General features: G+C 39.0%; 1 protein-coding gene across 5 annotated transcripts in view; it reads right to left on the bottom strand.

Annotated features, from left to right (window-relative positions):
• Nucleotides 1-23,391, bottom strand: part of camk2g2 (calcium/calmodulin-dependent protein kinase (CaM kinase) II gamma 2) — a 66,771-nt gene that overhangs the window by 15,573 nt on the left and 27,807 nt on the right. For 2 of the 5 annotated variants that reach the window (XM_083898082.1, XM_083898083.1), the window contains exons 3-13: nt 23,109-23,168; nt 20,597-20,651; nt 18,984-19,049; nt 15,946-16,018; nt 12,266-12,368; nt 11,234-11,317; nt 11,022-11,116; nt 7,296-7,418; nt 6,423-6,506; nt 6,156-6,198; nt 3,497-3,537 (exon numbers count right to left, since the gene is read on the bottom strand). In XM_083898082.1, coding sequence (XP_083754208.1) covers nt 3,497-3,537; nt 6,156-6,198; nt 6,423-6,506; nt 7,296-7,418; nt 11,022-11,116; nt 11,234-11,317; nt 12,266-12,368; nt 15,946-16,018; nt 18,984-19,049; nt 20,597-20,651; nt 23,109-23,168 — 827 coding nt within the window. Of the gene's footprint in view, nt 1-397; nt 479-3,496; nt 3,538-5,429; nt 5,490-6,155; nt 6,199-6,422; nt 6,507-7,295; nt 7,419-11,021; nt 11,117-11,233; nt 11,318-12,265; nt 12,369-15,945; nt 16,019-18,983; nt 19,050-20,596; nt 20,652-23,108; nt 23,169-23,391 lie in introns of all 5 variants that reach the window. The other 3 variants (XM_083898079.1, XM_083898081.1, XM_083898080.1) reach the window with 3 other exon arrangements.

The following is a 23,391-nucleotide window of genomic DNA, read 5'->3' as shown; positions in this document are numbered from 1 at the left end:
AAATGAAAGTCATTCGTCTACCTGTCATTGTTGCGCACTGTGTACATTTATATAAGAGTGTATCCACAAGAGGTCTGGGTAAAACACGCACCAGGGGACACACACAAATAAACAACAACAACACACACACACGCACACACAGACGTTTAATTTTAAAGTCTTCAAATCCACCGCCAACATCACAATTTGTGTTTTTACGACAGAAGCGGAGAAGGCAGAAGATGAAGCGTGAGCGAGAGACTTTTACTGAGGTGATTTTAGCGAAGGTGGGAATGTGACAAAAAAAAAGATTAGGAGTGGACAGAAGTAATCATTAAAAAAAAAAAAAAATAGGAAACAATGAAATGATGCCATAAAAAGCAAATGTGAGATTAAAAACCAAATAGAGATGGAGTACCATTGGTGCTGTAGATGACATGCTGCTGTCTTTGGTGCTGCTGCTGCTGACTACACTGTTTTTACTGCTGTTTCCCTGCGACTGGGGCAAAGAAGCACAACACAGAATGACTGCTCCCACTCCCACTGTGTCTAAACCATGAACAAACCTATGGGAATCGTAGATACTAAACATGAACAGAGCCATTAAATAGCCAATAACCACATTTTATTGCATGTAAGTGAGCGTAATTTGAAGCTGTATAATGTGGGAGTGGGACGTGTACACAGGAGTATCTGAATCAATCCTCTGCACCTTAACTACCCTGTGTATTTAAAAAAGAGAAGCTGTCCTTCTGCAGGTCTTAAAAACTATTTGTTGCACACGAGTCTTCTCTCGATCACCAAGAACTTGTAGAAACAGATCAAGTGTCCTGCTCCGTCAACTTGAGTGAGTCAAAACGACTTCCTAATGTGTTTAACTGACACGAGTCGATTTTGTCTCCATTATAAACCTGTGCATTAAATGTCTGATGGGCTCCTGAGACTCTCGTCCTGGTTTATGTCTGAGTTTTTATGTCTAGAACTTCTGCAGACGCTGCGCTACAGAAGTAAGAAGAAAAAAAAAAGATAGAAAACACGTAGTCAGCACATGCATTTTAAAAACAATAAACACACTTTTAGAACGGCTCACTAAAAATATTTTAAAGGAAAAAAAAAAAAAAAATATGCATCTTAAAACAAGTAGCGACCTATTTCTGGCCAGTATGTGTGTGGAGGAGAACCAGGGAATAGTTTTACAGGGTTATAAATAAACGTATCAGTCCAGGTTTGTGCATGCAGTGAAAGGCCTTGAGGTTTTTCGAAAAAGAGAGTGTGTGCAAGCATGAGTGTTAGCACTGAATTCTGTTTCCCTCCTTTAGTTCAAAGACCTTGATCCCAAAGCCAACTGTGGCAGATTAAAAAAAGATAATGAAAACGCTTCTTAAAACTATTTGAAGTCGTTTATATTACAATCCTGTCATCAGTCTCACTAACGTTTCTAATTAACTTTTCACTTGAAAATATCACAGTAAAGATAATACAAGTTAAGAAAACGGTAATTATAATGTTTCCTTGTAGATATAAATAACTCTTCATGGCTCATGACCCTCAGCCTGTTTCCTCTGTCCAAGTCTTTGCAATTTCTCACCTTGCGATTGGAGCCCAAAAATAAACTAAGCATGTAGAGCGGGGCATTACATGGCCACAAACCAATGGTGTTGGCTGCATTATGGGAAATGTAGGATCTAGTATTTTTTTAAAGCATTCTTATTCAGCAGGCCAATTTTGTGAGGTGTTCCAGAGATTTTGGCTGCTTTTTATCCATCACTATGATAAAAAGTACAATATATACAGAGGAAAATAAAAATATAGAGTCTTATGTCCTTTTTTTCCAGCACAACCTAGGCAATCTGATGAAAAAGCAACTATATAAACCTGAGCAAAATGTACTCAAAATGTTTAAAATCAGATTGAATGTTTGAAATTTGGAAAAAGGTCACAGTTCAAAGTTCACTTGGCTCGTTTTTATGAACAAAAAGAAAAGTAAAAAAAAAAAAAAACGGTCTATTTTGTGACTTCTGCACATATAATAGCCTGAATATGTGACCTATAAACACACACCCCCAGGATGTCCATATAAAGAGCTGTGTATTATTCCCACGGCAATTTATTACGGGTGCACCTGCGGCACAGATCCATGCTGCATGAGCACTAAGGGTTAAAACCTCTAGTGTTATACTATGTCTGTTTCACCTCAACTCTTTAGTTAAATACTGATGATCATCTGCAGGTGACCAAGACAGCTGCTTCATTTAGAGGGCAACAAAAAAGAAGAGTTAAATTCAATGAAAAATAATGACAGTTCAATAAATATACAATATAAAAAAAAAAGGGAATATGACTGTTTATTGAAGTGATGGTTGTGATGTTGGCAAGTACGTTATAAAGCCTGATGTCCATAGATAGAGGGGGATGAGTGTGAGTGTGTGGGTGTGTGTGTGCGCGTCAGGATTTTTTTAATGGTTTTGGTGGAACTTATGTCAGGAACAGAGATACAAAAGCGGACAAGACAGAAAACTGTCATAGACGACGCCTCAAGCATCTCCGCACGGAGAGGGAAAAAAAATGCAAATGAAACGCAGATGACGAGGGGAGAACAGGAGGGCGGGGATATGACTCGAGGGAGGGAGAAGAGAGACTAATAATGACAAATGAATGAAAAACGACAGAGCCGATCTCACCATCAAACAAACACTCGAGCTGGACTTCCGTTTCTGACAGACAGCAATGGGGAGGAGGAGGAGGAGGAAAAAAAATAAGGGGTCACCGGGAAACAAGGAACGAATCAAAGTAGTAAAAAAAGTGAAGCTGTCAGATTGACCCAGAAATAGAGAGGAGGGAAAAAAAACAAAACAGTAGCACAGGAACAAAGATGAGACAGAGGGATACTCGAAGAGCTTTAGAACAAACAACCTGCTGCAAAAACAACAGTAAATGGTTACGTTTTAAAGGACAACTGAAAGTTTTTTGGTTTGTGTGAGTCGTGTCTTGTTAAATGTCTGAGATTAGCTATTGTTTAAGTTAATGTATGCAAATGAAATGTGAGTGACATTATTTTGGCCCTTTGCTGATCATGGCGCTTCACTGCATGCACTGACGCCGACTGTCGGAAATAAGCACGGAGGCGAAACGGAGGCTGCAAATCTATGTGAATCCAAATAAAAACTGGTGGTAAAAAAACAGCAAACAGCAAATTTAAGTCTATTGTTATTCAATGTGTCCCTTTCTTTACCATTGATCTCAAATATTGATACCTGTGCTGCACCTTTGGCTGCTAAATAATCATGATTAAGCTACAATCTTTTTCACTCTAAAGCAAAAAATAAAAATCGCATTATATAGAATTTAGAAAAACTAAGCACCAGAACACAAAGGTTATTCAACATAAACAACTTAATACTTTTTCATAGCAAAAATAAACGTTATTACAGAGTATTCAGGGTGACGGACATAAAGAGAGACAACAGAGGACAGGAGGAGAACAACAAGACACAAACAGAGAGTCAATAACACTTACCTTCACACCGTCCGACTTTTTGTTCAGTAAGGTTTTACACGCTGGAAGAAAAAGAGAGTAAAGGAAAGTTACTGTACAGCAAACAAAGTGGTGGAGATGATTGTGAGTGACACACAAAAGCAAAAGACAGAAGTTGATTTAAAATTTGAAAATAATAAAAAAAATAAAAAATCACAAAAAAAAACATTAAAACGAAAATTTGAGAAAGAGGAACAAAAAGCAAACTTACATGCATGCACACAGTCGTCAGAAACCTTTTACCTTTAATACTTGTGTTACAGGTTTCATTTTAAATGGTAATAAGCAACATTTCTACCAGAGAAGCCTCAAGGACTAAGCTTGTTTATTTAAAAATTACAAACTGAAATTCCGGCTTCTTAAGAAATAATTAATAATAAGTGGTTTGTAATAGTTAGTGCTTTTCTAGTCTTGATGACCACTCAAAGCTGCTTTACACTACAGTTTTACAGCCATTCACCCATTCACACCCATTCACTCACACAAATCCACAACCACCATCGCCTCATAGCTTTCATCGTCGTAGATTATATTTACAGCTACATTTAGATTGACTGGTAAAAATGTACATTTCTTTCTATTACAAATTAAAATCAACAAAACAAAACATAACAAAACAAAGTGATTAGATCTGCAGAGTTAAAACCATAATCTCTGATTGTATGTTATATACATAATTGTGTTAGAGTTACTCAGACTCAATGATTCCATTTACCTTCCATTTGTAACGTAGGAAAGAGGCAGATAAAAAAAGGGCAAGAAAACATAAAACATGTTTAGTATTTGCATGTTAATATCGCTTTGTTTATGTTAATCATGCAGCAAACGTTGGCTTATCAACATGTCCGGCATGCAGCATCCACTTCACTCTTTATCAGGAGTGTGTTCCTAACAGTTAGGTAAACTGAGCAGGATCAGGATGTCATCTTTGCTACACTGCATTAAACAATACTCAATCCTACTCAGTCCACCAAGCGTAGAGAGATTATAGATTATCGACGACTTGTCGTTGATCAAAGCGTACGAGAGGCCTATAAGCAAACAGCTCACGCAGTCATGTGACTGATATTAGACCTGTAAAAGGGCTCAGTGTGTTTCAAACAAACGGGTCATGGTCATTGGTATTCTTTCTGTTCACACAAATATAACAGAGCAGGCAGGAGGGAGGACACAAAGAAAACAAAAGTAACAAAAGGACACTGCGAACTCTGTATGTCCAGCTTCCCATGCAGGTCGGCATCCTGTAAAGTACCGTACGCTCATTCACATGCTTGGCTGGCTTTTAGCGCCAGAGCCATGCAGAGGGAAGGTTGCAGCGGAACACAGGCAGGCATCAACTGGGGCATCAGCCGGGAGCTGCAGATACAATCCAGGGCATGTGAGCGGAGTGGAGAGGGGAACAAACGCAGCGGGGACGGGGACCGCAATCGGCAGAGTGGTCTGCAACAGCTGTGAGCGATGATTCTCATCAGTCTGCTCCGCTCACATGCTCTGACGCAAACCAGCTCAGAGTGGGGAAAAAACTGGGAGCGCTGCACATGTTGAATGGAGGGAGTGTACGTTTGTGTTTGTTTTGTAAAAATGTTAATGTGTTGAGGCTGCAGGTGAAAAGCTATGCAGCCAGTTGTGTTAATAAACACAACATTGCTCTGTAGCAGCTGTGTTTTGTAGAATGGAGTTCAGGTGAGTGTCACTTAAACGGCTCCTGGGGAAAAAAAGGAGCTTGGTCTATTTGAACATCAGGACACGCAGTGATACTGAAGCGTCGGGAGCTGTGCTTCAGTCGTGTGTGTGTTTATGCGATGACCCATCAGAGGTGGCTCATCAGTGTGCAGGCAGCAGGCAACAGGTGGAGGGGTTCAAGCAGCTTATAAGGCTACATGTCCGACTCCAACACTCCCTCTTACAGACGTACCTTCCTGTGCCATTGCGGCTGTGCTGGTGGTAGCAGCAGGGCTGGTATGCTGCCGTCCCACTATTGGACAGAGAGCGATTCAATGTGGCACCACAGGTGGGACAAGAGCCTGACTGAAACTTGAATACTGTATGTTTCTTGAAATTAAACTTTAGAGGTCATCCAGAGCCAGTGTCACCCAATAAGCTACCTAAGTGGTAGTACCTAAGTGAAGCAACAGACATCAGACTTCTCAGCACCATAACACTACTCTTAATCTCATTTCCATGGAGATGACTTGATATGCATGGCTACAGTGATATGTAAAGCCATTGAGTGGTTCGACCTGTCCACTCTCTTCAGTGTACAGTGGTCTTGATAGGAGAAAGCACTTATCCATGAATGCTGCTTTACTTACATGAAAGCATATAAACACAGGAGCGACAGCGTTAATGCATTAGCCTGCTACAGCATCGTCCAGCCCACAAAGTGAGTGTTTGGTCAAAAGTGCACCGTGTTTCTGCTTACAGTGAGGAAATCCAAGCCAAAGCAAAAGTGTGGAATAAAAAGTAGAATAAACAATACTATCGTGTATGCTGACTTTAAAACAAACAAACAAAAGAACTGGAAGTAAAGTAGCAGAGATTAATTTGCCTTCTCGGAGAAATCACAACTGAAAAACAACGTTTACTTATATTTGTTAAAATGAAATGCTTTTTTGAGCATTTCATTTAAGCTGAAGCTCACCTGAAAAGTTCCTGGACACCAGCATTGTAGTGAGGATGGCTCCCTGGAAAGACACAAAAAAAACGATATTGCAAACACAACCTGGACCTAATGAGGCAGAACCTAATTTCTGAGGAACTGGTTAAGTTTAAGGCTAAGATTTAAATTGTGGTTAGGTTAGGATTAGGCATTAACTAGTTAAGGTTAGAGTAAAGGGTTAGGGAATGCATGAGGTGTCCTCACCAAGATATAAAAACAAGCCTTGTGTATGTGCGTGTGTCCACTCACCTTAAGTTTCCTCCTGGCGTTAAACTTGCGCAGACATTCCACAGTCTCTTGACGGTGCATCATGGAAGCCACAGTGGAGCGTTGCTGTGTGCAGAGGAAATAACATTACAGATAAACCGAACTACAGCATTGCTTTTAAGACTACATAACTGATGCTAAACGAGCAGTAGCCCTAATAAATCAAAAATAGACAAAAATGGAGGTCATTATTTTCTAAATTAGATAATTGCCCTCAGTATATAACTGTGATCTGAGTGGATCGATCACCAAATTATTCAAAGTATTGATTCCAGGATCAATTGGATCAATACAAAAAGCCAGGTATCCATCAAATGCTAATGTCTTAATCACATGTAGTTGTGTGCATGTATGTCATGATCTGAACATAATGATAAACATTCATTAAATATGCATGTAATTAAATAATTAACAGAGAATACAGTAGTAAAACAAATGCAATGTGTTATCCTTCTTTCACATTAGGAAGTTGTAGATACAAGTTTGTGGGAAAAAGGGAGAAACTCATTTTGGCTCCAACAGGTATTTCAGTTAAGAGACAGTGCATCATAATTCCAGACATGAAATGTTTGAAAAATTGTGGAAATTAAGGAATGACAATAAAATTTGGCAAATAATGTTCATCAATGTGTAGTCTTGTGTACAGTATAAGCAGGTGTTTCTGTTTTGCTGTAGATTGATTTAAAAACAAATGGTCTCTGATCTGTGGTCATTGTGTCCTGTCGAGGTATTTTCATATAACTGCTTAAAAATGGACGTTGTTAGTTTGAATGTGGTGTAAAAACAATTGAAACAGTATTTCAGATGCTGGAAAAGATCATTTTCTTTCGCGCGACAATGACAAGTGTGACTTACGCAGACCCAGGGGTGCTTGAGGGCCTGGTCGGAAGTGATCCTTTTGGCAGGATTAATGGTTAACATCTGATTGATCAGATTCTTGGCCTCGGGCGTCACCGTGTCCCACTCTGGAGAGGGAAACTGAAAGAGAGTGAGGGGAAAAAGAGGGAGGAAGGTGAAGAAGGTTCATTTCTGTGAACCTTCTTTTATCAGACACTTTAACACACGTGTGTGAGCTCAAATAGATTATTATAAAGATTCAAAACACTGTCGCTTAATCACAGATCTGAGGGAAATGTACTTTGCAGAGTCTGAAGAGCCTGATATCTACAGAGTGTTCGTATTGAATGATCATTGATAAATATCTAGTGGAAAAAGACATATTAACAACATTATCACAAGGATGACATCTTTAAATTTTCAAACTTAAAATAATGTCTCCAAGATTATTTTGATGGTGCATCAACTCATAACAGGGTGAATGTCACCTCTGTCGAAGCCTGGCTCTGTATAACCTCTGGTTTATAGGCTCGTGCCACAAAAAGAACTACAACAAACCAAGCAACAGTTATACACTATTCATGGAGTGGATGTCATGGCAGAGGCAGCACAAAAACTGAAGAGGGATAAGGAGAATAAGAGGCTGAAGGAGGGAGAATATTGGTCCACTCACTGAGAAGTACTCGACCGAGGGCGACCTGGTCCTGTTACTGTTGCACTAGTAAGTGTAAATAGTTTGCTTGTCATCTATATCCAGAGAATTTGATCCTGCTGTGTGTCATGCTGTTATTAAAGTGATCTCATTCATAGAGCAATATGAGCACAGTCGTTTTTTTGTCATTTCTATTTCTTATAAATTGAAGAAAAAAAACAGTGTAGTAATATTGTATAAAACCCTATATCATATGCTACTATACCTGGTCTAAAGACATGTTTTTTTTGTACATTTGAAGTCCTGCATCACCATGTCCACCAGTATCTTACAATCACCTGATTGTGTGATTTTTTATTTTTCATTTCCCCAGAATGAGCCTTTTATATTTATCTCAGAAACCAGGATAACTCTAACCTCAGTGTTATCTTTATTCTCTTTCGTTTTTGGAACACAGAAGCAGAATTATGTGCAATGAGGCAAATTCAATATGTATAATAGACATATATTTTGCAGGAAAATGTTTAATCATTCATTCAAAAGCTGGAGGGTGATTCAGTGAAATGTGGAGCTCAGTATTATTCACAGTCAGCTCTCACTGCAGTCACACACCTGTCACCTTCATTCAAGCAACAAACACTGTAACACTAAAAGGCAAAGCAACTTTGGTCGATGGCTGCGTGTCAGCTGTCGATTTACTGACAAAAAAAAAGGAGATATTCCAGGTATCAGCGCGACAAAGATGATATTCAAGAAACGCACGTTATTACAAGAGCTTGTCACAGTCGGTTCATATCACTGTTCATATTATGCACATTCATTAGATGTGGTTGCTTCCAATTATGGAAATGAGTACGGGTATTAAAGTCCTATCTCCCAGAGGACGATGACAACATCTGATAAATAGTGTTTCACTTTTATTGTCTACAGCGTTGAAGATTAAAATTACGCGAGAAAAAAGAAATAGCAATTCTAAATTATCATTTAATTCTGGATTATTTGCACAAAATGATGCGTCGTCTCAAGCTGAGGTTTTACAAATTCATGTGAAAGTTATTAAAAAAACAGGAGAAAAAAAAGTGGATTAGATTTCAGGTTCCCTGACAGGTGGAGCTTTCTAATAGACTCCGTCAACCAGTTAGGGAATAATATGAGCACCGCATATGAGCTCCATAAAAGAAGCACATTCATTAAAGCTGCACTGATCAATATTTCTATATTAATAATAGATCACATAACTCAAGAAATCCCCACAGGACGTATATTTTACACCGGTGGCAGTGTGAGTCGAGCCTTTGTTTGGAATTTTCCTTTCTTCATCTTGCACCAAATAATAAGAGTTTTGTAGACGGTAGTTTGACATCAATCAGAAAAACAAAAGAAGAAATCAAGCGTAAAAACTAAAATGCTTGAGCAGAAGAGTGGTGTATAGGATCCAGTGAATAAGACGTCTCACAACAGCACTTCTGACTGTTTAAACACAGGCTTTTATATGATATATAATATCAAAGGTGTTGCTCGTCATGACAAAACCTCAGTAAAACCCTGGATCTGAGCAGGTTCTGTAAAGAACTATGAGATGTACATTTGTGTCAAAACACTCAAGATCTTTTCTTGGGCTGTAAACTCAAAAATTGATTGCAGCAAGTTGCCTTGAAATTTTGAGTTTTTTTTTTTTTTTACAGTGTACCAGTGGGTGCTGGATGCAGATAAGAACCTGCCTGCCAACATGTCCACACTTAAGTTTCACACATGATGTGAAGAGGCTACAAATCCTCGCTTGTGCCGTTTATCGTCTAACAGGGTCTAAATGTTCAGAGACGACGTCTGGCGACTGCAGCCACAGCTCCCTTACAAAACTTCTGCACACTAAACCTGTTGATCCAGGGCTCCAGACTAACTTGTTTTACTCGGAGCACAGTTGCCCCCAATTTAAAATGTAGGGGCACACACTGTAAATTGACTTACAATGCAAATATTTTTCCTCTTATTTTCACTGCATTTACTGTAATTAATGCAGAAATTACAATGTGCATTTTTAAATTTACATTGTCAAAATAGAATGTGTCCTATTAAAATTTGTAACACCTTTAGTTTCAATTATGTTAAAATGCAGGAAAGTATACGTATCCACAAAACTCAGAAGTCTTGCCCGGCACTTTGATGCAATATTTTCCGCTGCAGAGGTTTAATGAATGCATTAGCTGCTGCTTTCAGGCTGACTCCTCTTCACTCATCGCTGTTTGTTTTTTTGCTGCTCCACTTTTGCAATTATTTGCTGCCTTCTCTCGCTGTGTCTACGTTAGCTCATCCTGTATTGTGTTTCCGATTATTATTCTTCTTCCGTGTGTGGCGTGGTTGTCATTCAGCGTGCCTCAGCATTACTGTCACTCTTTCCTCCGCATCAAAAACGTGGTGCTGTGTTTAAACAGTAGTTAAACTGCCTCGATGCTAAGCATTTTTGCCTCAGCCCTAGTTTATATTAAAGGGGTCATATTATAGCCTATTTCTCCAAGTTAATCAAGTTCCCTGGTGTCCTAATGAACAGGTCTGTGACATGCTTTGGTCAAAATACCATAAGGATGAAGCACCACATCAGTTCAAACACCCTGCCAAAAGTTAGCATTTGGAAAAGTGATCATTTACAGGCTCTAGCAGGCACATTGCCGTCATATATAACATGTATCCACTGGACAGATGAATCCTCTGAGGCTGGAAGTTTGTGTAGGACTCTGTGCTGCACTGTGGAGCCAAGAATAGAACTTTTCGTGGACTTTGCGGACTTCCGATTTCGGATACCGCTGCCTTCGCCAGCACTCTTGCGTGTTTTACAGACAAAGCGGAGCTCCGCGAGACAACAATTCCAGGAATTTAGCGCATCGTGACGTCCCAGTGAGCGCGGAAGTCAACATTGCGTTTTCAAATTTATTGAAAACGCAAACCGTCTCAAATTTTGGTCGTAAAATGTTACTTCTGACTTTTTTCCATCAACTTTCAATGTCCATTAACAATGCTGGCATATTCTACATCCCGTACAGATCATGTGATAAAATACAGGAAAAAAACTAAGAAAAATAAATGTTAGAACTCACGTCATATGCACCGGCCTTGATTTGTTGATATAGTTTGTGTTGGTCCTCGTCCCAGAATGGAGGGTAGCCCACCAACAAGATGTACAGGATCACACCTAAGACACACACACATAATATAAATACACTTAACATAAAAACGATGAGGAGTTGAAAAGTGCAAACATAAACATGCATACAAACTATATAAATAGGATAAAATATGTCTCACTGACCACATGCCCATATGTCCACTGGCTTGCCGTATGGGTCCTTTCTCAACACCTCTGGGGACAGATACCCTGGAGTCCCTGCAAAACCTGTAAGGAATACAAACACTTTTACATTCTCAGAGAGTTTTTAAATAGACAAACAACGTTTGTTTACCCTCAACATCTTTCTCTGGTTCTGTTTCCTAGTTGTAGGCAGTGGTGTAATGTAATGAAGTACAAATACTATATAATAAAAAAAGTAACTTTACCGTAGCCACGATATTTCAGACATAAATCTCACACCCAGAAGACAGAGTGTGTTGTGATTGGAACGGTGGATGCACTGTTACTCATTATCAAACAATGTTTAAGAAGGGCTTCGTCACGACTCCCTGCCTTAGTCCCTTTTATGACTTTGACCCGGGGTCAGACCCAGAGTCAGAAGACACTGTCGCCCGTGAAACACCTCCACAACAGACGTTATTCTTCTTCTGCGGTTCAATGTTTCGCAATCGGATGTACCCGGACTAGTGCTCGGAGCAGGACGATCTGCTGTTCAGGAGAAATGCTGTTTACGTAACCGGACTGGGTTTTTTCAGAAATCTCGCTGAGCCCGAGATAACAATAAAACACAGCGTTCTCAGCAGTGGCTGAACTGTTTGTTTAGAAACTTCAGGGCTTCTTAAACAAGGTAATGACGCAGATACACACTAAAAACAGCGTTAATTGGAACTTCCGGTCTTGGTCCGCTTTACATAAAAAAAATATTTAACTTAGAAGTAAAGGTATTGTATTTATGGTATTTATTTCACCATGGAAAACTTTACTGTGTGTACTGACCTACTTAGTAGGTAAAGTAAGTCAGGTAAGAAAGACAATGACAAACCACCCTCTCTGTTGAGTCTAAGTAGCAAAAACTGTAGTTACCATTTTACAAGTCTTTATAATGACACGGTTGTAACTAGCTTGCTTCTAATGTAATACTACTCCAGCTGCTGAACGTAAACAAAGAGGGCAAAACACAGTTGACATTGTGAGGAGAGTTTGATTCCTCACCAAACCAGGCCTGTTGGTCTCCCTGGACCTCGATGGCGAGACCGAAATCTGCAAGCTTCACCGCCGCTCCCTTCATCTTACTGGCCAAGAGCAGATTCTCTGGCTGCAACACACAGATAATGAGCTCTTCAGAATGTCTGTTGTGACATTAAACGTATTAAGATGTTATTTTTAAGCCATAATCGCGAAGTCATAGCAGCGTGACAGCATCTTTAGTGCCATGAGATATACTGTAAGAAAAATATTAACTGAATCAGCTTCCTTGACTGCTTTCTCTCTTATAATCACTTATATATAACTGAGGAGAAGAAATTGAGGAAGCGTGAGGTCAAGTGTAAGCTGATGAGGTCAGTCACTGATTATAGACACACAGCTGTTTAAGAATTACTTGTTTAAGGTTTTTTTTTTGGTTTTTTTTTAATGCATAATAGTGCAACCGCTCAGTAATTTGAACTGACTCTGTGTTTGTACGTGCATGTGTGGGCGTGTGCGCATGTGTGTGTGTGCGTGTGTCTTAAATAACAATAAAGCTGTGTGGACCAATTGTCAAACAAACCTATCTTTGTGAGGACAAACTTTAATGGGATTTTTGAGGATTGACCTGGTTTTAGGGTTAGGGTTCAAAGTGGGTTTAGGTTAAGGTAAGGGGCTCTGGAATGCATTATGTCTATGAGTGTCCACACAAAGAATGCACAATCAGCAAGTGTGTGTGTGTGTGTGTGTGTGTACTTGTATTTGTTACCTATTCTTATTGTGGTTGGGTTAAGATAAGGGTCAAGAATTCACTGGTTATGGTGAATGATGATGATGAGGATGATGATGATGAATGGATGTCCAAGTAGTGTCCTGTGTACATCTGTGTGCGTGTGTGTGTGTGTGTGTGTGTGTGTGTGTGTGTGTGTGTGTGTGTGTGTGTGTGTGTGTGTGTGTGTGTGTGTTTGTATTTGTCACCTCTTCAGGATTGTTTTGGCATAAACTGTAACCTTGTCAGGACCAGTAGTTCTCATAAACACCAAAACCTGGTCTCCCAGCAACTGGTTAAAGGCTAAGATTTGAACTGTGGTTAAGTTACTGTTAGGTTTAGGCATTGACTCATTTGTTAGGGTTAAGGTTAAGTTAAGGGTCAAGTAAGTTGTACTTCTGATTAAGGTTTTAGTAAAAGCCTGTAATTGTCCTCTAAAACTAGACAGATGTGTTCTCAATTGTGCTACATGTACAAATATAAAGGGTTAGGGTTTATTATAATTACTGTGTGGGCACACGCATTGGTGTGTGTGTGTGCGTGTGTGTCTTAAGGGTCAAATTCATTGCAGTGACAGCCGTCCACATGACCTCGAATGCAGACAGAGCATGATGCTTGTTCTAACGGTCTCTGTGCTCTTATCTGTCAGTCTCTCTCTCCTCATCTGGTTCATCATCAGCATCCCTCTCTTTTTTTCCCCCTCTTCCACTCAGACAGAGGTGAAACACGAACAGAGTGAGACACAGCAAGAGAGAGAGAGAGAATGGGAGAAAGGGCAGAATGGAAGAGGACAGAGAGCTGGAAGAAAAAGCAACAAAAGGACCGGAGAAAGACAGATAGAGATAGATAGATGGGAGGTGGCATAATGAGTCCCTACGCTGGTACTGCAGCAGCCGGGTGACCTCACCCTACAGTTACCATGGCGACCCAGCTTGCCACCAGCCAAGAGCACTAAACGTGCGTGCATGTGTGTGTGTGTGTGTGTGTGTGTGTGTGTGTGTGTGTGTGGCACACTTGTTGGCATTATTAGTATGTAAATGGCTACAATACAGATGATGTCACACAGAGTTGCCAACAGGAAACCTTAAAAATAATTTCTTATTTTCTTGTCTGATAATTAGAAGGAGAAAATAAGAAGGATTGTTTGAGATGTGTCTCTGTCCAGTTGACTTTGTCAGCCATCTTGTGTCGAGGAGGTACTTTTACAGCTTATACATCTATACAGTTTCCCGAAAGAGTTATGAGATTTTGGCAGATCTTTTAATTTAAGATTATGGGACATAAGTCATAGTATAAGTGATTTTTTTTACAAAGGCTGTTTCTATTATTTTAAGGAGTTCTTATCACACTAATGTTAATTTTCCTGTTTTACATATTTTAATTTGTCAAATGATGCTCTTCAAACAGGGTGAAATGTCACAACTGATTCATTATCTACAGGACGTCAGATCATTTAAGACTAAATATCTAACTGTGACAATATTGTAATTACTAATCGAGTTATGATATCGTTTTTTAAATCAATTCAGTTCAATATTATGTCGACATATATAATATGAAGAACGTTATGGACTTAAAATGAGACGGATCTTTACGATATGAGATACATTTAGATATTGCATTTTTTTAATTGGTATAAAACACTGAACAATTAAAAAGTGGTTTTAAAAAAGCACAGATATTTATAAAACATTCATCTGTATTTAAAACATTTTAACTCTGTATATCTCAGACTGTATTGCCTCACTAGCAGGTCAATAAAAAGTAAAGTTGATAAAAAACATCTTTGTCTTTTTAACCCTTTAACACCAAGTGTATCGCAGACGATACATTTGCGCAATTACACAGAAGTTTTTGCTATTGGAAAAATTCCAACAGTTTCTGGAAGGTTTCAATGGCTATTACGGTAAAATCCCTCGTGCTGTTGCAGGAAGTCAGTGAATCAGCGTCTTTATCACCAGAGAGGTGAGAAAGATTCAGATCCAGAGAGAAATGGTTAAAACATTTTGGCCTGTTTTTGGACAACAAATATTATTTTGAATGAATTTTATACTGTTTAACATGCACCTTTTTGTCTTTCTTCATTTTAAATTGTTAATACACTATTTTAATATGCAGTAAATTGTAAGAAATAACTGCCAGATATTGAAAGTTATTCTGGGAATATGGAAAAGCACTTAGTCACAAGACATTTTATGGCCATTTTCTGGTTAAAATAAGCACACAAAAAGCCTCTAGACAGACATTTTGAGGCTTAGGTGTTAAAGGATTAAAACATATTTAGGTAAATCTCACAAAACAACAGATTTTTAAATCCATTTATTCACCCTTAAAAGTTAATGATTCCCGATTGGTTGAACTATTGAAAATCTGTACTTTATATTATGAGGACAAAAATAATAATAAAAAAAAAATAATGTAAATCTTTACTGTAATATAAAAAAATGAATGAGCACAGCTGACGAGGTCAGAGTGTTGTTTTTTGCTCGGGTTGAACAACCTCACTGCGAGGGAGATCGTCACTGGCCCTCAACATCTCACCTACAGACCCGCTATAAATAGCAGCTGGTCTGCTTTCGTCATTCCTCAGCACTGGAGGGGGGGGAAGGGAGAGGAAAAAGAGGGGACAGATGAAAAAAAAAAGGGGGGCCATAGATGTAGAGATAAGGAGGAGCAGGCAGGTGATGAGAGGGATGACGCTCATCTCTTAAGTCGTTAACGTCACCTCGTGACGTCTGCGCGAGCGCGTCGTCGTGCGTCTTTAGACCCGTTGTCTTTTTCCACCAATGCCTTTCATCTTCTTTCACAAAAATCGTGTTTTATCTTTGCCAAAAATAACCTTTTTTTTCTTCTTTTTTTTTTTTAAAACCCAACCTAGTATTTCAGAAAACGGCGTAGGCCACTGTGTGATCACCGCTCGGGCTGTACCATCACTCACCTTGAGGTCTCTGTGCACAATGTCATGCTGGTGGATGTGACTGACGCTCTCCAGGATCTGATTGATGCAGTGGCTGCAGGAGACAGAGACGGATGAGAGACAGAGGAGGGACACATCAGTCACGTCCACATAATATCTACATGACAATAGAGTGAAGGAGGAGAGCTCCATACCACTTTCTCTTCTCCAATACGGACATCACAACCTGGATTATCTGCTGATATTGCTCACAAGAGCTGTCAATAACACATTTCTCCTGGTGCATTTACTGCCTTGCCGTTAAGATCCATACTTAAAATAAGTCCAGTTTAAATGATTACTGCAGTGTGACAGACGTGTGAAGACGTTTTTTTTTAGTTTGCTGCTCCCTTTGCCTGAAATGAACTACAGAAAGATTTTAAACTTAAAGGCTTCGATGTTTTTAGGAAAATGCTGGATGACTTGGAGGCAGACACATCTGTCTGCAGATGTTCTCTCTGAGCTTTTTATGATTATGATTGAAATGTGCTTATTTGAGTATTTTCTCTTTTGATAGTATGGCTGCTGACCGTTTATCTGTAACCTTGATGTACTTTGATTGTAACTGTGCTGCTGCCTGTCTTAATCTCAATGTGGTTTTTTCCTGGTGAAAATAAAGGTTAAATAAAAATGTGCAGCCCTCATTCACATTCTGGTCAAATGTGGCTGCAGATGCCGTCTCTCCTTGCAGTCTTTTTCTTGTGCTAAAATGAGGATTAACCATAAATTAACCATAAAATGTTATTAACATGTCATTTATGGTTAATGGACTGGATCTAATTTTAGTTTTTACATTTTCTGACGTCCAATCCTGTCATTTTGAGCAGCATGTTCAGAATAAGAAGGCCGCTTCCCTAAAAGGAAGAAAACCTTTTACCAAATATGTTCTGTTCACACCGAGTTATTACTTTCATTGTGACGTTTGCTGCATGATTTTTTTATGTGACTGAGTGTGTGGAAGGAAGTGGAGTGAGCAGGGTGTGTGTGTTTGTGAGTGTGTGTGTATTTGCTACCTTTTTGGGGTCTTTACTGACATTGGTTCTCATGGAGACCAAAATCTGGTCCATTACAGAGGAACTGGTTGCGTTTAGGGCTCAGATTTAAATTGTGGTTTGGTGACGGTTAGAGATAACGCTTTGGCGAGGTTGTCCAAATGAATAAAAGTCAGTACAGTGTCCTCAGAAGTATTGCTGTATGTGTGTGTGTGTGCGTGTGTGTGTTGATGCAGGTTTGGGGGAATCTTACATAAGCCTGTCCTGAACTTGCATATCAGTTGTTTAGCTGGTCTGGTGCACAGTTAAAATCACTATTATTTCTTTTAAATTAAATTGAGCCTGACACAGTAAAGGTGAGGCTAAGGTCATCAGCAGGAGGGTGAGCAGAGACTGATTTTGGGAGACTGGTGTCATCGCTCTGTCAGACAGAATCAACAGAAAAGCCTGTGGCATTGTGTCCAAATTAGGACTAAAACTGAACTGCACATCTAATTCTGCTCATCTCCTCTAGCCATAGTTAGATGCCAGCATTTTACTCACGCTATTTTATCTGCAGCTGAAACAGTGACCATCAGATTACTTTACCCTAGTTCTTACTAAATCATATTGTGGTGACCATGGTTTCAACTTTGTTTGCACCCTAACACAGGCCATCGCCATGCCAAGACATTAACAACCTGCAATAAAGCAGTCACCCGCTCACCGCCGAGTCTCTGTCACAGTAACAAAAACATACACCGACACCAGTAGCTGAACTGACTGACAGACATGTCATGTTCACAGAACCCTGGAAAACTCAGTTCTCCTTACTGTAATTTCAACAACTAACAACAGTGAAGCAGTCCCCAGGGCTCCTGCAAATGGTCAGATTTTACGACCAAAATTTGAGTCGTAAAAAGTAGTACATTTTACATCTAGTCGCACATGTGCGACTTAAACCTCAGTGCTCACGCGGCACAGATCTGTGCGAAGGTGCGCCCATGGTAATTTGCCGTGGGAATAATAAACAACTCCTTATATGAACATCCTAGGGGTGTGTGTCTTCTTATGTGTTGTTTAGTCAAAGTTATGATTCAATATCTAATTTTTAGTAGTGATATAAAGTAGCAATAACTGTGCAGAAGTCACAAAAATAGACCATATTTCTTCTCTTTTTGTTCCTAAAAACGAGCCAAGTGAACTTTGAACTGTGATGTATTTCCAAATCCGATTTTTCAATCCGATTTTAAACAGTACTTTATGCTCAGGTGGGTTTATGTAGTTGGTGAAAATGGAAAAAAAATAGTTTATCAGATTGCCTAGGTTGTGCTGAAAAAAGGATATAAGACAATCTATATTGCACATTCTTATAGCCTCTGTATAAACTGTACGTTTTAACATAGTCATGGGAAAAAGCAGCCGAAATGTTCTGTGTTTGAAGGGTTAAATTTGTCAGTTCACCTGAGTGTTATACAAATTTTAGTTTACATCAACATTTCAAAGATGCTGTGCCAGTGCTGCTTAACTGTGAGGGGTTTTGTGTTTGTTTATTGGTTTTGGTTTGGTTTTTGTGTTAAAGTAAGGATTATGTTAGGCCTGAGGAACGGATTCTGAAAGTTTACGATGTACAACCTTGTGTTAAAATGTTTTATTTAAATGTAATCTGTAATGTCTTATTTGTTCCTGCTTTGACAAAATATGTTAAATGTGCAATCATACAATTATAATGTTTTTGTTTAAAAGAATGCAGTTGGTTGTCTGTTTTAAGAGACACATTGTGGTTTTGACACTGTGAATTTAAAATGGCACGGTATTATAAATGAGAATATTCGCAACGAAATGTTCAAAATGAGGGTTCAGGAATTACGACAGCTTTGACTTTATTTATTAATGAGATTAAGCTCAAAACCGCTTAGTCACATGATCAAAGAGAAGAGAAGGGTGGAAGCATTTCTTCTGTAGCCAAAGCACAAACAGCTTCGCTACCAAAACATCTGTATCAGATTTGAAGTAGAACACACACACGAACATGACGACATACTGTACCTGGCATCTGCCTCGCTGTAATACTCTCTGGCAACAATGTCTTCAAACAGCTCTCCTCCAGTGACACTGACAACAGAGAACAAAGGGAAATGTTATTTTTCTCTTAATACGGAAAAGGAAAACACACTAAAAATAATATCACAACTCTCAGAGACTGTGATATTATGGGTGAGAGGGATTTATCAGTGGTCCAATGAGTGTAGGTGTCTTCTCATATACTACCTATTTATGGTGTCCTGGAAAGTTTAGTATAATTACTGCGTGTGTGTGCGCCTGTTATTCCTTATGTTGTGGGGACATAAATCTGTTAAAAGTCACATTATGGGGACAAAAATCAAGTCACCATATCATACACAGTGTTGGCGTAGTTACTCAAAAAAAGTAATTAGTTACTAGTTACTGCTGTACATTGTAATGAGATTACTTTACTAGTTACTGTATTTGAAAAGTAACTTCACTACTAATTACTTTACTTTCCCGTTTCTTAATTTAGTGTAGATATATGGACAAACATCACTTAGCCTGTCAACATAGTAAAACCATATGATCCAACGCAGACTGGTTCATTTCTCTATGCGCAGTTTTATCCCCACATCCATATATGACACATAAATAATGATCTTTATGACGAGGATCGAGTACATTCGCGATGAAATACAGGGGATCCGAATAGATCTTAGTAAAGCGTGTTGACAGAGTCTCAAGAGCGCACTTTTCATTGTTTTCACTCCGTGGTCTCAATCTTTGTGTAGAAGACCTTTAGCGCTGTAATTAAGGGAATAACAGATGCACCAGATGAGCTGATCTCTTTAGTTAACTGCTCAAAGAGAGAGAGAAGAGAGTTCTGCACTGTTTGCAGCCAAGTTTCGCTTTTGCGTAAAGAGACTTTCCAGCATTTAATAGGTGCTGTTCCACAGTGTACTCACATCTTGTTGGAATCATCAAACTGATCTTGGACAGACTCTAAGCGGGTATAGACAGGCACGTGCTAGCCGCAGTTTTTGCATGCGCCATCACAACATCGTTTCGGCGGTTACCGGGGGAAACGGGAGGAAAAAATAGGGCGTCTTTAGGGCATCCTGCCAAAATGTAGGGCGCCTAATTTCTTATTATTTTCAGTACAGGGCTCGGACGCCCTGCTGGCTAAAAGCCTGTTCTCCGGCGTCTCCATATCCATCTCCATTTCCCTCCTTCGTACCAGCAGCTACGTCACTCAAATCGATCTCCATGACAACAGTGCCCAGGTCGGATCAGAACTTTACACACAGGCAAACACGCCATGGGTAACGCAGAAAAGCACGCTACTATAGGCAAGTAAAGCAGTGTAGTTACCAATATTTTAGTGTAATGCATTACTTTTACTTCGTTACCCAAAAAAGTAATATGGTTACTGTAATCCGTTACTTTGTAATTCGTTACCCCCAACACTGAAGATACATCACAACATTTTAAGGTGAAAACATGTTTTAAAGTTAGGCTGAGGTCATGGTTAGTTTAAGGTTAGGGTCAGGGTTAAGGTTAGATTAAGTCTCCAAGAAATGAATGTAAGTCAATGTAATGTCCTCTGAAGTCATGGAAACCAGTGTGTGTGTGTGTGTGTGTGATTTACTCACAGGTCAAAGACGAGGTAATGGAAACCTTCCTCCGAGATGCTGTCATGAAGTCGTACTAGAGAGAAAGACAAAAACAGAGAGTGTTAAATATGACAACTTTGATAATGCTCTATCACCAGTGTTGTGCTGTAACACATTACTTTGTGGTTAGGTTTCATTTGAACATGTCACAACATAGAACCTGATAATAGAAGAAGTAAAAACACTGATTTCAAACAATTTCACCAAAAAACTCTTTAGAAAAAGAAATTATTCGTTTCTTAAGAAGATATTGAACACAAAATAATAAGACAAGAACTGTTTTTCTTCTCTTTGTACAGGGGATGACATCACAATCATTCTCAACTATTGTGATTTATTGTGTCCAGGCAAAGTACAATAATGTTAAAATATACACATTTTACAATACAAATGCAATTTATCACAGGGAGAAAACTACTTTTTCTTGTTCTATTATGGGAAAACAAAAGCTACTTTCAAACATAAAGTCTCAGTCTAAACATTTTCCTGAAACTGTCCAAGACTGCAGACATTTTCGAAAAAACTTTCGAAGACAGTGCTCTATACTGTACATATTTACAGAAAATGAGCCCATGTTAGGAAACAGCTGAAAGATCTTTGAAAAATTCCTAGCAGGAAAATTCTCTAGCAGGAGAATCCAGTGTCGTCTTCTGCAGGTTTGACTGCCACCTTTCACCTGAATGTTTTCCATAAAATGTCCACACCCAATTTTGTCATCATTTTCCAGAATTCCTATATGCAAAGAGCTTAATAATGTTTACATGTTATTCTTACAGAAAGGACGGAGGAAGGAAAATAAATAAAGATCGACGGTGACTGATTGAAAAGGGACATTAACCCTGGTCTTGAGTGTCAAAGTCATACGCTTTACCTCATAAGTATCGTGTCTACTTTCAGGGTGCTCATACCTTGGTTGACATCAAATTAAATGACTTTTCATTCTCAAATTCAAGGGTTGAATGTGCTGACGCAGCTTAAGATGGGAGGGCAGCTTGTAAGAGCCGCCTCGCCCATCTGCGTTCACTTTTATTGATTTGCAGGGATCTTGGTCAAAGTCAGTCTTTATCATTTTAATTTCCCAGGTCTAATGTAATTTGCTCTCTCTTGCTTAATTTTACTCGCTCATTGCTGTGCATGGAATCTTACATCGACGACAGAGAGAGAGACGATTACAAGTGCATAGGCTTACTCCGCGAAAACAGATACATTTGTTCTTTTTCTTGAGGTGGCAAGTAGAAAGTGAGTTCTGGCTAGGGCTTTTCTCATACTTCATGAGGAACTCAAGTGCAGAACTCCTGGGAAGTCCTCATAGGGAGTTAACCATGCCCACTTCAAAGTTCTGGCCAATCACACAAAAGTGGGAGACATTTACCTACATATCAACGTAACCTTTTTCTTGCATAGAAATCAAGCACTTTCAATGACCCATGTCTGTTTAGGGTCTTTCAAAAACTTTCAAGGACCTTAAAAAATTGTAAAATTCAAAAGCTTTCAAGGACTTTAAGGACCTGTGGGAACCTGACAATGAGGAAGTACTGATGGGACCATCTAGTAGCCATTAACTAACCACTAACCACACACACACAAAGCACTTAACATAAACGTATACCCCAGTCCCACAGGTCAAAGAGCCTGTTGAAGTATTTCACCAGTGAGATTGTTTAATTAGCATTCACTCAGGGTCAAATGACTTTGCATGTGGGGTTTTAACTGCTTTATCTCTGCTCATTTTTTCAACATCTGCTTTATTTTTGCCATTTGTGCCATATCTGGTGCCAATCTATGACAGAAATTCATCTTCCAGCCATTAACATAGCAGTTTTAGTGCTAAATATACATTGTTTTATTAATCAGAAATGATCATTGAGGGCTCTGGAGTTGTTGGTTTTTCTACCCCCAACTTATTTTGTTCCCAGCATGTCAGAAACCACCAAAGTCCACTCATTTTAGAGTAAAAGAGGTTATAGTAGATTAATCTGTGGATTATTCCAGGGCCACAAAATGCAGAAAAATGGTAGAAAATCTCAAAATGATGACATCTTCAGATATTTTGTTTTGACCAAAAACCACATAAATATGTACATTACATTACGTTACATTAACATTTAAGAAGCTGAAATCAGGACAATTTACATTAGATTAGACAATTATCAAAATAGTTGTAGATTAATTTTAATCACTGAATATGAGGTTTCAGTTTTCAGGGATATGCTGGTATTTTGGTAAATTCATCTTCTTTGAGAAGTGTATATCAGGACAGTGACTGTGAACAACTAAACTACTAAAGCCAGACACAATTGGGAGTGAGGTGAAACAAATTGTAAAATAAGAGTAAAGGTTAAGGAGGTCTTTCTTTGACCTGAAACCAGGGGTAAGATCGTCACGAATGTTACCCACACTGAAGCTTTAAAGTCAATAGAAATGCAATCAGTTGATTCAACACAGTTGATCCACTGATCCATTAGTCTGTTGTCTCACAAAGTTGACTCACCTATATTTGGATGTTTGAGCAGACGACAGATTCTCGCCTCCCGCTCCAGTTTCTGGTGATCTGAGGACAGAACAGAGAGGGGACATCAAGAAAGAGACACCATAAGCACCATTAAAAGAAACTATTATGATATGTTGGGTTTGGTCAACAGATATGTGACACAAACGCCAGGAGCAACTTATTTATTTACCCACAGACTGCAGGGATTTGTGTTCAGTATCATTTCTTCAATCAAGCAGTTTTAAAACTTTAAAACACACTATTCAAAGGACAAAGAAATGAT

This window comes from Microchirus variegatus (genome assembly GCF_963457635.1).
Source record: "Microchirus variegatus genome assembly, chromosome: 11".
Classification (NCBI taxonomy): Eukaryota; Metazoa; Chordata; class Actinopteri; order Pleuronectiformes; family Soleidae; genus Microchirus; species Microchirus variegatus.
This window is presented reverse-complemented; position numbering and strand designations above follow the sequence as displayed.